The 16,822-nt window shown below is 37.8% G+C and overlaps 1 protein-coding gene across 1 annotated transcript in view; it reads left to right on the top strand.

Moving 5' to 3' along the window:
* LOC115434372 (contactin-associated protein-like 4) overlaps positions 1-16,822 on the top strand; it is a 91,991-nt gene that overhangs the window by 55,255 nt on the left and 19,914 nt on the right. The window contains exons 9-15 of the mRNA XM_030156292.1: positions 2,248-2,397; positions 2,634-2,805; positions 10,639-10,745; positions 12,591-12,710; positions 12,870-13,070; positions 13,194-13,356; positions 15,453-15,580. Of these exons, the coding sequence (XP_030012152.1) occupies positions 2,248-2,397; positions 2,634-2,805; positions 10,639-10,745; positions 12,591-12,710; positions 12,870-13,070; positions 13,194-13,356; positions 15,453-15,580 (1,041 nt within the window). The remainder of the gene's footprint in view (positions 1-2,247; positions 2,398-2,633; positions 2,806-10,638; positions 10,746-12,590; positions 12,711-12,869; positions 13,071-13,193; positions 13,357-15,452; positions 15,581-16,822) is intronic.

The raw sequence follows: 16,822 nt of genomic DNA on the forward strand, positions 1-16,822 counted from the left end.
ATATATATATATATATATATATATATATATATATATATATATATATATATATACACATACATACATACATACATACATACATATATACAGTACAGTATAGGCCAAAAGTTTGGACACACCTTCTCATTCTTCGCATTTTCTTTATTTATACTATTTACATTGTAGATTCTCACTGAAGGCATCAAAACTATGAATGAACACATGTGGAATTATGTACTTAACAAAAAAGTGTGAAATAACTGAAAACATCTCTTATATTCTAGTTTCTTCAAAGTAGCCACCCTTAGCTCTGATGACTGCCTTGCACACCCTTGGCATTCTCTTGATGAGCTTCCAGAGGTAGTCACCTGAAATGGTTTTCACTTCATAGCTGTGCCTTGTCAGGGTTACTTAGTGGAATTTCTTGCCTTATTGATGGGGTTGGGACCATCAGTTGTGTTGTGCAGAAGTCAGGTTGATGCACAGCTGACAGCCCTATTGGACAACTGTTAGAATGCATATTATGGCGAGAACCAATCAGCTAAGTAAAGACAAACGAGTGGCCATCATTACTTTAAGAAATGAAGGTCAGTCAGTCTAGAAAATTTCAAAAACTTTGAATGTGTCCCCAAGTGCAGTCGCAAAAACCATCAACCGCTCCAACGAAACTGGTTCAAATGAGGACCGCCCCAGGAAAGGAAGACCAAGAGTCACCTCTGATGCTGAAGATAAGTTCATCTGAGTCACCAGCCTCAGAAATCGCAAATTAACAGCAGCTCAGATTAGAGACCAGATGAATACCACACAGAGCTCTAGCAGCAGACCCATCTCTACAACAATTGTTAAGAGGAGACTGCGTGAATCAGGCCTTCATGGTCAAATAGCTGCTAGGAAACCACTGCTCAGGAGAGGCAACAAACAGAAGAGATTTATTTGGGCCAAGAAACCCAAGGAATGGACATTAGACCAGTGGAAATCTGTGCTTTGGTCTGATGAGTCCAAATTTGAGATCTTTGGATCCAACCGCCGTGTCTTTGTGCGACGCAGAAAAGTGAACGGATGGATGCTACATGCCTGGTTCCCACCGTGAAGCATGGAGGGGGAGGTGTGATGGTGTGGGGGTGCTTTGCTGGTGACGCTGTTGGGGATTTATTCAAGATTGAAGGCAACCTGAATCAGCATGGCTACCACAGCATCCTGAAGTGACATGCCATTCCATCCGGTCTGCGTTTAGTTGGACCATCATTTCTGTTTCAAGAGGACAATGACCCCAAACACACCTCCAGGCTGTGTGAGGGATATTTGACCAAGAAGGAGAGTGATGGAGTGCTGCGCCAGATGACCTGGCCTCCACAGTCACTGGACCTGAACCCAATCGAGATGGTTTGGGGTGAGCTGGACCGCAGAGTGAAGGCAAAAGGGCCAACAAGTGCTAAGCATCTCTGGGAACTTCTTCAAGACTGTTAGGAAACCATTTCAGGTGACTACCTCTGGAAGCTCATCAAGAGAATGCCAAGAGTGTGCAAAACAGTCATCAGAGCTAAGGGTGGCTACTTTGAAGAAACTAGAATATAAGAGATGTTTTCAGTTATTTCACACTTTTTTGTTAAGTACATAATTACCTCCGCCAAGGAGGTTATGTTTTTGCCAGGGTTTGTTTGTTTGTCTGTCTGTCCGTTAGTGTGCAACATAACTCAAAAAGTTATGGACAGATTTGGATGAAATTTTCAGGGTTTGTTGGAAGTGGGATAAGGAAGAAATTATTAAATTTTGGTGGTGATCAGGGGTGGGGGGGCCCACGGGGGGGGCCACTGATCAGCCTTGGCGGAGGTCTGCGCTCTCCGAGTGCTTCTATTTCCACATGTGTTCATTCATAGTTTTGATGCCTTCAGTGAGAATCTACAATGTAAATAGTCATGAAAATAAAGAAAATGCAAAGAATGAGAAGGTGTGTCCAAACTTTGGCCTGTACTGTATATATATATATATATATATATATATATATATATATATATATATATATATATATAATTTTTTTTTTTTTTTTTTAAGGCAAAAGAGGAAAGTATGACAACAGATGACATGAATGGATGTTTTCCTTTAAATTACAATCAGACAGTCAGAGATGCTGGATGTGTGTGTTTGTGTGTGTGTGTGTGTGTGTGTGTGTGTGTGTGTGTGTGTGTGTGTGTGTGTGTGTATGTGTGTGTGTGTGTGTGTGTGCATGCGTGTATGCGTGCGTGTGTGTGGTTATGTCTGCATCCTCAGGGTCGGCTCTGAACGATGGACAATGGCACAATGTAGAGCTGATTTCCAGACGTGGACATGTAACTGTAGCTGTGGATGGAGATGAAGGAGCCACTGCTCACACCAGCCCTTCACTGGTCATAACTAAAGAAAGCAACCTTTTCTATGGTGGTAAGAGCAAAATGAAAACATGTATTTATTTATGTGTGATAGAAAACACAGTGTTAATTCTCATACTTTATTAATTGGCTTTTAAGTGGTTTTTAATATGTTGCTCATCAGAGGTTTTGATAAAATATAAAAAAAACATATTCCAATACCATCAACCTTCAGCTCCTTTATGGTTTTCATCTATGTTGGTTCAATGGTTGACTATGTTTTCTTTGTTATTATTTATTGTTTTGCAGGTTGTCCAGCTGATGTGACCAGCCACGAGTGTACAAACCCCTTCAGGGCTTTTCAGGGCTGCATGCGATCCATAACGATAAATAACCAACCGATCGACCTGATAATGGTGCAACAGAGACTGCTGGGAAATTACAGCCAACTGCAGATTGACATGTGTGGCATCATTGACAGGTAAGACTGAAAACATTATACTGTAAGACTGGGGGTTTTTTCTGATGGAGGTAGGTGGTAGCGCTCCATCATACTGATTAGGAGTCACTATGACGTGTTGTATGATGTTTTTAAGCTTCTTTATGTGGCTTTAATTTAATTTTTAACACATTTATGCAAAATCATTGTCTTCCTTTTTAATAAACTTGTTGGGTTTACTAGCCTGAATGTGTTTAGAATACCCAGTGTGTTTTTCCATCAACTTTTGCAGGACCAAATCACCTACATAACCATTGTTACAGTTAAAAATGTGCGACGGTGACAGAATATATTTATATTTATTTATATAATAGACTTATGTGATTGTTGCATTCTCTGTCAAAATGCAAAGAAAAAGTTGGTTTAACTACGGTTTGAAACAAAATGCATTTAGATTTCATGAGCCACAAGGCAGTCAGGGAGAAGCAATTATATTAAATGTTTGATGATAGTTGTCATTTTTCTGCAGTTCCCAGCAATTGTGTCAGCTTCTATAGTCTCAGATGGATTTTCTGTGAAATGGGGTTACATATAGATTAGCAGACACCAGTGAATTGGATACAGAGGGTATTATGACAACACTATACAGTCTCAGTGTTTCCCAAAATATTGTTGGGAACACAATCTTGTTATTGTTTTGTCATCTAGTACCATTACTTTTTGTTTGTTTTTTTCATGCAGAAATGTGGTTTAGTTTTTTTTGTTTCCTGAAAATGGAATTCATATTTGAGGAGCAGCGATACAAAAACAAAATTCACACACTCACACAAACACACACAAGAACATTATTTTTGTTTTTGCTTATTTTGACTTAATGTTCAGCAGAGATCAAACCAGTGTAGTTAAAAAAAAAGACAAAACCGGCAGCTGCCAAAAGTCCATTCAGCTCCCAGTATTTTATCTGTGAGGAATTGATTTGCTTTGTGACTGAGTGTATTATTCAGTTTGGAAAAATTCTAGGATATGGTGTTTCAAAACTAGTGTTGACATATGAAATGTATTGGCTTCGCTTATTTGGGTTTCTGGATCTAATGTTTCAAATTGTTCTTACCAGTGTTCATCCTTAGTAACATCCTCACTATAACAATCTTTGCAAGAGAGAGAAAGTGAAATAGAAAGCCAGTTTTTGGAATAATTGCGAGTTAGAGTTTCCAGATTTAGTGTAAATGTTTGTCTCTTGGATGATCTCAGAAACTGAAATCACAAACACAAAGGACCAGATTAACTAAGGCCATGTCTACATGAAATTGCATCTTTTTCTATCCGATCTTTTTCTTTGTCATTTTCAAAAAAGTGCTCAGTAAACACAGGGTCATTTCAGGAAATATCTGCGTCCACACAAAACCGCTGAAAACGATGTAGTACAAATTCCAGGCCTGTATGTGGCATTGTAATGCTCTTGCAAAAAACAGAGAAGAAGATGTGGAGCATGTGCATAAAGCTTGTACGCTGTATTCAAACCATAGACTACAGGAGAAGAAGAACAACAACAACAACTCTCTATGGTAGATCCAAGAGGATGTAGGGAATATTGTTAGCTATGGTTGTTTGTTGCTCATTGTAATGAAAGAGTAGCCGAAGATTTTGATTCAATATTTTCAATAAGCTCAATAGCTGTTGTAGCACGAGCACTACTCTGTAGTCTGCCATTGTTGTTGTATTTGTGGTTGTTGTGAAGTTGTGTCTTGCTTCCGGAGTGAAAGGTTAGAGAGGTGGGGCTGTGACATCATCATTTTAGAGAAGTTGTGGTGTGGTCATACAGATGAAGATGTTAAATTGGTGTTTTCAAATTTTTACACTCTTCAAAAAGTTTCAAAAATTTGCAGTTTCAGTGACAAAAAACACGGTCTGGACGAAAGGCCTATCCGATACAAAACTTTTGCAGATATGACTGAAACCGTCTTCGTATGGACAGGGCCTAAGGCAGCACAGTTTTGTCCCAACCATAGCACTGAATTCAAATATCTGTAATTCACATCATTATCATCAATGACATCATCATTAACCTACATACATTTGTTCTATATAGTGACAGGGCAGTTGTTTTAAATATCAGAAATACGGAGGAAATGTGAGTGTCATTGAGCTGGAAATGTATTGCATTTCATTAAAGTTATTTGGCATGAAGATCTATGACTTAATAATAATAATGGGTTAGATTTATATAGTGCTTTTCTATGAACGCATACTCAAAGCTCGTACAGTGGATCCATTATTGGTGGTAAACTACATATATATCCACAGCTGCCCTGGAGCAGGCTGATGGAAGTGTAGCTGCCAATTAGCGCCTACAGTACCTCCGAACATTCATAAGCATTCATACAGCAGCAGCACTGGAGGCAAGGTGGGTGAAGTTTCTTGCCCAAGGACAAAATAGCAACTAGGACAGAGCAGGATTCGAACCACCAACCCTTCAGTGATTGGAAAACTGGTTCTACCCCCTGAGTCACAGCCTACCTAGTTTATGTAAAAATATATCCTCTGTTTGACTTCTTGAGCCCCCTAGTGAATTGGTAGAGTTACGATCAGTGTCTCTTTCCGATAATTATCTAAGGACCAGGGGAAACACAGGTGAAAATATGGACTGTTTTGTGGTCGATCTGCTCTGATAAGGTCCTCCTCTGTAAATCTGAATGAATTAAGATGAATAGAGAAAATTCTGTGTCTTCTCCAACAGCAGCAGCCTCATATGTGCGTAACTGTCATGGTCATTTCAGGCACAAAAGTGTTAAGACATGATTTACTCAGTGTAAAATCATGACACAATCGACAGTAAATCACCAGTTGCAAACCCTTATATGTGCAATTAGGTCGGGCACACGCTTTCCAATTTTGCGCCCCTTTAGTGAATCTAGTAGCAGGTTTGGACTGGTGTAAAGCTGCAGTAAATCTGGCCCAAATTGTCTAAATATGTATGAACACATTACTTTGGCTGTTCTCTAAAAATCCCAGAGCCTCAGTGTGAATAAAGAGTAGAATATTCTTTAAGAAGTTAGATGTACTCACAGGAAAACTCTGTGAAACAGGAGAAATAAAGGTAACAGCTTTAACATTTCAGTCGTTGGATAAAATTGACATGTGTATATTACTCAGTCATTAAATACTGAAAGAGCTGTAGTCAATAATTTGTCTGTTTTCCATTTCAGAATGGTATAAAATGTCAGGTCAAAAACTTTTGTGTCAGTTTAATGTTTTGTTCAGCCTGAGCAAGAACAATTTGCTTTCAGAACATGACAGTAGACCTTTTTTCCAAATCATTACAGTCATTGCTAAATGGCATTCATATTAACCACAGAGCAGCTTTTGTTTCAATAAAATGTCAAATTAAACAATTTATTTACACAGCTTCAACCCTTTAACTGCATCCCAGAGTGTATTTTCCAGATATAAGTACTGCTTGACTGATCACATGTACGCTGAATTTGTGACAATCCCATGGGCCGGAACAAATTCTTGACTTATGCTCTGCAAAATATGCATGTGTGCAGATAAGCAACAATGGAGCGGCAAAAATGTATGATGCATTATGTTATTTAAATGGTCTAAATGCATGCTGGAGTAAATATGAATTGCTGCACCTGCATCTGTCCCCACTTCATTTCTGGAAAAAAAAAAAAAGAGAAAAAAAAGAAAGAAATGCTGCTAAAAACCAAACTTTACCACCTGGCCAGTTTGCTGACTAAGTATTTTCAAAGAGTGAATTTCCTGAAAGATTAAAAATACATGCTGTGCTCACTATGCCACTTTCTGTGTCTGAGCAGTCACGATTTGCTGACCTCATTTCCCCTCCAAATATGTTTACCCAGTCGCTGCTGAGCTCCATTCATCCTAACCTTCATCCCCTTTGTTGCTCTGCCACTCCTTCCTCTTCTTCAGTCCCTCACTCTGCCTTAATTCCCTCCCAGTCCTCACCACTTCTCCCTCTCTACACCCTCTTTCTTAATTCTTAAGTCTCTTTCTTCTCACTATAGCCCATGTTTAATTTCTTCTCATCTCTTCAAACTTATTTAGTCACTTTCTTGCCATCCTTAACACTATACAAACACAATTTAGCCACATCAGGCAGATAAAGTAACATTAAAATGACATAATCCAAACAAAAAAAAACATATTTTGCTTGTGTTACTTTTTTCTGCACTCAGGATTAATGTGAAATTAAATAGTCTCTCTCAGTAAACATGAATATTTTTTTTAGTTTCCAGGGCATATTTCCCAGTCAACAATGCTACCAGAGGAGTTGGAAATGACAAGAGATGCATTTTATTTCCAAGCACAAACACTGCAAACAACCACACACATGTAGCTACACATGCTCACCCATGTGGCCTGTGCTATTGTGCACTCTGAGGCTGACTGACTGATGATGAAAACAGACAACGAAGGAAAAAAAAGAAGAAATCCCTGTCACTTTGATATCCATTCAGTGAGAATTACTAAAGATCTGGAGGTGTAACATTTGACTCAGGTGTGAGAAGTGTCTTTACATATACAGTCATGGAAAAAAAAATATTAGACCACCTTTGTTTTTTTCAGTTTCTTGTTCATTTTAATGCCTGTTACAACTAAAGGTGCATTTGTTAGGACAAATATAATGATAACAACAAAAATAGCTCATAAGAGTTTAATTTAAAAGCTGATATCTAACCATTTTCCATGGTTTTCTTGATAATAACCAAAATCACTTCAGTTCTTACATCAATAGCTGTACCATTGTACTGCCAAAAACAGTGCTTTTAGGCATTCCATGTTTTGTTTTCTGTCTGTTTTAGTCACGTAAAACACACGAGTTAGTACTTGACTGTATAACCACTGGTTTTGATTACTTTTGATGGTCTAATAATTTTTTCTGTGACTGTATAACAGAGTTTCTAAACCTTTTTTTAACCAAGCCTCACTAACGGCATCATCAGCACCCCCCCATGCCCAAAAAAATTTCTGGGATGGGGGGGTGTTACTTACTTCAACAAGTAACATGACAGACCTGTATATGGAGGATGTGGTGGGTTATATAGGTCTGTAGATGAAGCTGTGAGTGAAAGTGAGAGCTTCCCCTCACCTTTTTATTGAGTACCTGCTGCCCCCCCACAAATTTGTGACGGGGGGAGGGTGGACGACGATGTGCCACACACCCCCCCGTTATGGACCTTGATTCATCCTCAATTTGGACCTCAATACATAATTCTACAAGTAACACAACGAAATCTGTATGTGTATGTGCCCATAAAGTGAAAGTGAAAGTGAGCTCCCTTCACCTTAATTAACTATCTGCAGTATGCGCCGAGTGATTTATAATGTTGCGATGTACAACAGTAGTCAGTAACGCACCCACATGCACGCATGACAGTGTCACTCATGACCCCTACATGTGCCCAGTTGAGAACCACTGATATATAATAAAGGTATCATGTCACGTTGCACTTGTAAAACTTGCAGCTCAACGCAATTAAAGGGTAAAAATTATGTCATTTAATATTTTTCCTGTTATCATGAAAAGATAACAGCAACGAAATTATAATAATAACAGCTGGGTGTTGCCAAAGGCAGAAATAGTTAATTTCCTTTGTTGCACAGAAGTCCAGCGTTATCTAGAAACTATTAAAAACACATAAAGGAACCATACTGTTACAATGGATGACGTATTATTTCATTACAATGATGAAAGAGGCAGTAGAGACAGAAAAAGTAAGATATTAAAACGGAAATGTGTTTAGGTTGTGGCTGTGAATTAGAAAGTATATTCCCTTTTATTATCAGTGACCCGGGTTCAAGTCCCAGTTCACTCAAAAAACTTTTCTCCTTTAGGTAAAGTTTCCCATTTTAGTGGAGGTTTTGTTAATATTGTTTTATCAAGAAAATTCTACCTTGGCCTTATAATGTAGAGATTGTTGCATAAAAGGGGTTGTTCAAGGTCGAAACACTGATTAAACTCATTTACACAAGTGAAAAATGGAAAAAGGGCAAGCTCTGAAATGTCCTCAAACTATGAAAGTCAAAGGTTCTGTGCAAACTAAGTTAACCTCATATCACATTAATATAATAAGATAAAAAAAAAAAAAAAAATATATATATATATATATATATATATATATATATATATATATATATATATATATATATATATATATATATATACTGAAAATAAATTTACCTTTTTCCAAAGTGCCAAATTTTCAGTATAAGCTGAACCTGAATCATCATCAAGTCTTTTCTCTCTTTATTTGTCTGTTTTTTCTTGTTTCATCTCTTATGTCTTGCTATGTTTCACATGCATAATACACAAAAAACCCTCCTACTTGGAGTTAATTAAGCAAATAGATAAACGCCTTCATTGGATAATTACGACTGCACTGATAGGCTAAATATGTTTCAACTTACGCACCTTACAGTATTTGTTTCAATGGTAAAAGGTCATGTGGTCTGATGAGTCCAGATTGACCCTATTCCAGAGTGGTGGGTGCATCAGAGAGAGAAGAGGGGTGTTTGAAGTGAGTACCCATCATGCCTAGTGCCTACAGTACAAAGCTATAGGGCCAGTGTTAAGATTTAGGGATGCTTCGGTTGGTCAGGTCCACAGGGGTTGGACAAAATAATGGAAACACCTTAAAAAATCAACAAAATATAATTTAATATGGTGTAGGTCCACCTTTTGCGGCAATTACAGCCTCAATTCTCCGAGGTATTGATTCATACAACTTGTGAATTGTTTCCAAAGGAATTTTAAGCCATTCTTCAGTTAGAATACCCTCCAACTCTTTTAGAGACGATGGCGGTGGAAATCGACGTCTTACTTGAATCTCTAAAACTGACCATAAATGCTCAATAATGTTGAGGTCTGGGGACTGTGCCGGCCATACGAGATGCTCAACTTCATTAGAATGTTCCTCATGCCATTCTTTAACAATTCTAGCTGTATGGATTGGAGCATTATCATCTTGAGGTGAAGGTGTTTCCATTATTTTGTCCAACCCCTGTAGGTTCAGCAGCATCATGTGTCATTGCATAAGCTTTTCAAAATAATATTATGGTGAATAAATGGTTAAATCAAAGCTAAAGCTAAAACAAAATGCAAGTAAATATTTGTGGGGTTTTTTTTATTTTTTACAGGCTGTGTATGCACTGATGGCTCCTACTCACGAGTTTGGACTTGTGGTTCACTTTTTCCAGTAGTTGAGGAGCATGGACACTAAACATGCATCATTTTCTTACAGTATGCAGGTCATAGTAAAATCTTAATTGTGTGTTTCAGGGAAGTCTTTTAAAACAACACACAATATAAAGGTGTGTGCTTATTCTCATGTCACTTTTTTTTACCATAACAGTGATAATCTTATTGTATCTGTTGTATTTAAGACCAGTAATTAGGTACTTGTACTCAATTACTTACCTTGTGGATGTCTTTTTGCTTAGTTGTAATTGTTTGCATGATTTTTATTTTTTTATTGCTATTGCTGTGATAGATAAAGCTAATTTTACCTCTTTTGTTCTTCACCCTCCTATGGGGTTTCATGTGTCTCAAAAAGAAACACAATATAGAATGTTATCTAAGAAATGACATATTTGATAATATAACACTACAAGCTTTCAACATTGAACACAAAATAACATGGCACACTATACAAATGATAAGAAAGATTAAATTGTCCTCTTGTTCCACCTTTCCTTTGTTTCTTGCTTATTCCTCTTCTACCTCTTCCTCCTCATCTTCCTCCACTTCTCCACTTCACTTCTTATCCCTCTTCATCTTCTAATCCATCATTTCTTCTTCCTCCTCTCCTTCTTCTCCTCCTTCTTCTTCTCCTCCTCCTTCTTCTTCAGATGTTCTCCCAGTCACTGTGAACATGGTGGCAGATGCAGTCAGTCATGGAGTACCTTCCACTGTAACTGCTCCGACACCGGCTACAGTGGAGCCACCTGTCACAGCTGTAAGAGCCCAAACCTTTGATCGATCAAAGGTCACACATTCAGGATGCAGACTCAGTGTGTATTTGTTCATGTCTTTCAATGCCTCTTTTAACTATGAGTCCCTGCAGACATTGTTGTGACAGAAGGTCAGGTCGAGATCAAATCCCTTTCATGTCTTCATTGTTTTGTGTACAGTGAAGTAGCCTCAGTTGAGAGTAACATGGCTGACATGAGAAGAAAAGTGTAGACACCAGAAAGTACTAGAAAGTTGGGAAAATCAATTATTTTGTTGATATGTGTAGCTTTTTTTCAGCCTATTTGTTGTATTGTCCTTTTGGAAAAAGAACATGACAAATCAGTATCACTGATTCAGATCACTAGAACAAAATGTGAGTTTCAGATGAAGAAAATGCTCATTTCAAGATGATTTTATTGGTTTTAAGCATTGCATGGGGCATACATTTCTGTGCTGTAAACCCCTTATCCCTTCTAATCCAGTGATCAGTCTGTGGTCTCCATTCCATCCAAAATCTGACAGCATTTCCAGCCTTAAATTAATTCAGTTTAAGTGAAAGAATGCAATTGCAATGAAATTTATAAGGTGAAAACTGCACAATAATATGTGTGTCTGTGACTTTCTCTTTGCTTCTTTATCAAAACAAAACTATGACTTTCTACAGTCCTCACACTGGTGGACTGTGACTCTGCATTGGAGGTAAAACTCCTAATAAATGCAAACTTTCATTTTGTAACAAAGTTAAATGTTCTGACTCATATTCCACAATTATCTCCAAAAAAGAGCAGAGCTGAAAAATTGTTTTACTAAGTCTGTTCTTTGACTTAAGCATAATTTTCACAGCAAAATATATCCAATTCAGTCCAATCCAATTTTATTTATCAAGCACTTTAAAACAACTACAGTGGACCAAAGTGCTGAAAATATATAATAATAGTAATACATGTTATTCATAGGCACCTATCCTGGCACTCAAGGACACCGTACAATAAACAGGAGAGTATAAAACAACCAATAAAACACAGCAAAAAGCAAAAGGCAGGTTAAAAAAACTGGTCATTGCAGTTGAGAAAGTGGTCCTAAACAGATGAACTCTGGTGGCAAGGAGTTCCAGAGTTGGGGAGCAGAGCTTGAAATAAGGAAAGCAATCCTTGTATCAAGACTCTTTTATATTCACTTCACATTTCATTGTCTTTCATAGCAAACAAGGGGAAACAAACAGTACCCACCCTGTATAAACAAACAAAATATTCACAATGAACAAATGAATAAACAAATGTTATACGTGTATACTGAATAGCTGTATTTTCATAATTTGGCTTTTACACAGTGTTCATAGTGTTACAAAGAGAGAAAATAATTCATACAGTTCAGGAAATTAAATCTGGTATCACTTTGGAATAGTGTGGAATATTTTTAAGGTGTTATATGTAGTATTGATATTCATTTATGTTCATACCTGTAAAATTAACATTTATTCTAAACTGTTTTCATAATTTTAGGTCATTTTAACATTTTTTAAAGTAGCAATACTACACATAGCCCCTTTAAGTCTCACCTAAGACCCTTTTCCTTTATAATATTATAATCATAACCACATTGTGTCTTTTCTTTGTATTTTTCTGGTTTGTATGTTCATCTGTATGGTCTATGCTTTTACTAACCTATTTATTTTCTCTTATAAACTGTATGGTTTTATGTGCTTTATGTATAAACTGACTTGATTTAACTTGACATGATTTATGACCCCAGTGAGACGCATGTTATAGTGTAGTAAAACATCTGTCTGCTTATGTGTGACATGTTTTGTTTTCATCCATTTTTTGTCACAATGGCTGTCTGTTCCCAGCGATACACGAGCAGTCCTGCGAGGCGTACAAACACAAAGGCAACACGTCGGGGTATTACTACATTGATGTGGATGGCAGCGGACCCATCAAACCACAACTAATATACTGCAACATGACAGGTAGCAGGCACACACGTCCAAACACAAACACACCATGCAGACATCCTTGTGTTTCACCGCTGCGCTCGATTCGCTTTCTGTCTCTCACTTCTGCTGAGTAAGCCATCTATTATAGTTTTGAATAAAAAAATAAAAGCTTTCTGTTTCTTTGTCCGTCAGAGGAGAAGACGTGGATGGTGATACAGCACAACAACACTGAACTGACCAGAGTCCGACCTTCAGTGGGAAAGAACCAGCACTTAGCTCACTTTGAGTACACATCTCAAGATGAACAGCTGATGGCCATCGTCAGCCAATCAGAGCACTGCGAACAGGAAGTGGCTTACCACTGCAGGAAGTCCCGTTTCCTCAACACACCAGGTTTGCAAGTTGATATATCAAATTTTGTTTTGTCTTATTGACACTGAAAATAACTGATTAATCAAGTAATATTAATACAGTATCCTCACTGTGTAAAAAGCAGTTGTATGTGTGATTTTTCAGAGGGGTCTCCTCTCAGCTGGTGGGTAGGAGGTCCAGGTGTGGGACAGGTCCAGAACTACTGGGGCGGAGCTCAACCAGGCAGCCAGCAATGTGCTTGTGGGTTTCAGGAGAAGTGTGTGGATCCAAAACACCACTGCAACTGTGACGCAGACCGTGCTGAGTGGTAGGTTTATTCATTATTATACAGAAAATGTACATGTGGACAGGTAATGTACCATGTACGCCAGTGACACTATAGCCCCTTTTCCACTGCAGGAACTTTTATCGTTTACGTGGGATTTTGAAAAACCAAAATTAAACACTTTCCCTTGCCTCCAAACTTTCCCTGAAAAAGGTACTAAGTAAGGGGTAGGACTTTTCAGATTCATTTTCAGAATTCTTGATGTGCTGAAGAACATTGAGTGGTGGAACACATCTGCAGCATTCCACACTTATGCTGCGTTCCAGGTAACTTGTAATCTGTGTTTTTCAAACCTTCTACCTGTGAAAATGCACTGGAATGGCAGTCAAACCTGTGACTTCCCGCCCGTTAACTCATACTAGATTGATGTACTCCCAGTTCCACACTCTGACGTCACATAGTCCCTGAAATAACAATGGCAGTCCCCATCGATGCAGTGTTTATGCAAATTGTTTATTAAAACAAGGTATTGTTCTAATGTTATTTATCCACAAATGTTATGCATAATCAACAGCTACTCTAGCATTAGCTAGTTTTCAGTCCATTGAGTGCAAGAATAAATTAATAAATATCCAAATATCCAAATAACATAACATAATAGATATAACAGCTTCTCTTGCCTTATGCACCATTATTCCTCCTGTTTCCCTCAAATCAGCAAGGACCAAGCACATCTGAGATAGAAATAATTGTGAATGAGCATAAACCCTGTCCGGTCCACCATACTGGTTTGTTTACGTCTACCTACCGCAATTCCTTGCGCTCAGGCAGTTTGGCATGACTTGCCTGAACGCTACAAAGTAGAGTCATGGCTTGAAGTTGTGACTAACAGGCTCAAAAACCTGAGTGGAATGCAGTATTATATTCACCCTCCATGTTTAAGCCAATGTGCATCTGGGTCTTAGTGCATGGTTTTACCTGCAGTATGCTGAAACACAAAGAACAGTAGAAAAACTTGAGCACACTCCATCCTGGCAAATTTTGTCTCACAAATGATGATGCGAGCTTGTCGGTTGCTTCATCGTACTCCTTTGGCTTTAAGCTTCTTAAAGCCACCAGCTGGTCTGGAGGTGTATCTCAGTTTCTTTGACCACTTCCCCGAACATTATCAGCCTGATTTGAATATATATTCCAGAACTTTGGAAACACAAACCACACTTTTTAGCAGCTAAAATAAATTCCTGGAAACAAAAGTTCGTTGAATGTTAGTGGAAAAGGGGCTTATGATGCATTAAAGATTTTGATGTTTTCCATGTTTAAGTCATTTGAAGTGGATAAACCAGCGTGACTTCACCTAATAGTTTATAGACTGCAGTTTTTGGGCTTTGGGTTTAGCATTTTGGTCTCCAGCTGAATAATCTGACTGTGAATATAGAAGTGTGAGTATTTCCATTGCACAGTGGCAGGTTTGTAATATTCCATCCTTTTGGTATGTGTGTGTTATCACTTTGAAAGTCCAACATCCAAGCTGCAACTATGAGATGTGCACATGTTCCATCAAAATTACTTTTTTTTTCTCTTGATGCTATTTTGTAAATGCACAAAATCCTGTGCTCAAGAACTAACCAAGCAGCCTGATGACTTTTACCCCTGTTCCTACACGATAGTGGAGGATTCCAGACTTATCTGACAAAGTGAGGAGATAGGTCTTGCCATGCAAGACTAGCAGCTGGCAGCTATAACCGAGGAATCCTTCCAAATGTGTGACATCGCATCCAAGTTGCACTGAAAAAGCATTTTGATATGAATTTTAGTTTAATTTCTACATAGCGGGAGGACATGTCATCAGGTTGTCCATCTTTAAATACACTATAGAGTTGACAGCCCCATGAAGCCATTTAGGGAAGTGCAGATATTGGCATTTTTGTGTTGTTTTCATTTTTCAGCTCTAGATTGTTGGTATTATTGTGTGTTAGGTTTTTAGTGATGACAGTAATGAATTTGTTTTTTTGTTCTGTCAGCTTCTTCATCTGATGTCAGTAAGGATGATAAGAACTCATCTGTTCTCTCTTTTTTGTCACTATAATGCTTCTCCCTATTGTCAGTTTGAGTTTTTATGTCCACCTTGTGCTTTGTAGGACTAATGACTCAGGCCTGCTCACCCAGAAGGAGACCCTTCCTGTCAGATCTCTGGTTCTGGGTGACGTCCACCGGCCTGGATCAGAGAGCGCCTACAGAGTTGGACCGCTTCGTTGTCATGGAGACAGTAAGTTGTCACAGAACCCCACTTCTTAATATGTGTGTTTTTAGTTGCAGCCATACAAGAAGTGAAGTCTGTCAGTTGGTCCTGGTTACGTTAAAAACCTGTTTTGTCAGCTGTTTCAAATGAGATCGATATGGAACTACTAGTTTGTAGTTTTTCTGCTAATGCAGCTCAATTAAAATTTAATGTGGGTAGTGTACATAACATTAAAGGGAATGTGAATTATGAACTTGTGTTCTTTATATTTATTTTTTGTACTCAAATACAATAAATTATAGAATGATGTTAACATTTGCTGGAATGGTAAAAAAAAAGTATCTCTCTGCATTACAAGTCCAGAACAGCAAGGTAAATGCGGGCTAATATTTTGACCAAAAAATATAATAATAATTACACTGTAATAATAACAATAATATTCGAGTTATAGCAACATGGTATCAACAGTAAAAGTGGAAATTGATATGAATTTTATAACTAAGGGGAGTTATTGAGAAGCATATTAAAAGATATTGAGATAAAACAAATCAGTAATAGCAATAGTTTGGTAGCAATATAGTACCCTGCAAAGAATAAGATCGTACAATATTAGGATTTAAAATGGTGATATGATGACATTAATGTTTAACAACCTGATAATTATGGTAATTTACATTGATATTGTCTCAATATTTTAAGTGATTATCAGCACAGTATCTTAAAAATCACATAAACGTTTAAAAATGGTATCCATATTACCATGTTACACTGAATTCAAACATTCCCTTTTGTTCCAGGGTAATGCAATGTATTGCATATCCAATAACCTGCAGTACCTGTGGTAGTTTCTGCACAATGCCAAACCCCTATGGTTATATCAACAATTTTCTGACTAAAGATACAAGATACAATTCCAATTTTCATGTGTAATTATATCAGTCTTGCATCTACAAAGGAAGACCAGAGGCTCCTCTATTTGAGTGGAGTCCCAACTAAACTAATTGATTGTTTTGTGAAACAAGTGGCCGTGTTAGGTGTTATGACAGTTGAGGTCCATTTACAGCAGCTCTGCAGTCTGTCTTGTAGCCCAGTCCTACACCAAACACACAACCATTTTTATATATCTTTTGTTCTTTAACATCATAAACAAAGATAAAATGATCAAAACTCATGAAACATGTCATTCATTTGTCCCATCAGGACCAAGAAATCCAACATCAGGGAACTGATATGATTGACTGATAGAAGTACATGTGATCAGAGCTTGAG

The sequence above is a fragment of the Sphaeramia orbicularis genome, chromosome 15, assembly GCF_902148855.1.
Source record: "Sphaeramia orbicularis chromosome 15, fSphaOr1.1, whole genome shotgun sequence".
NCBI lineage: Eukaryota > Metazoa > Chordata > Actinopteri > Kurtiformes > Apogonidae > Sphaeramia > Sphaeramia orbicularis.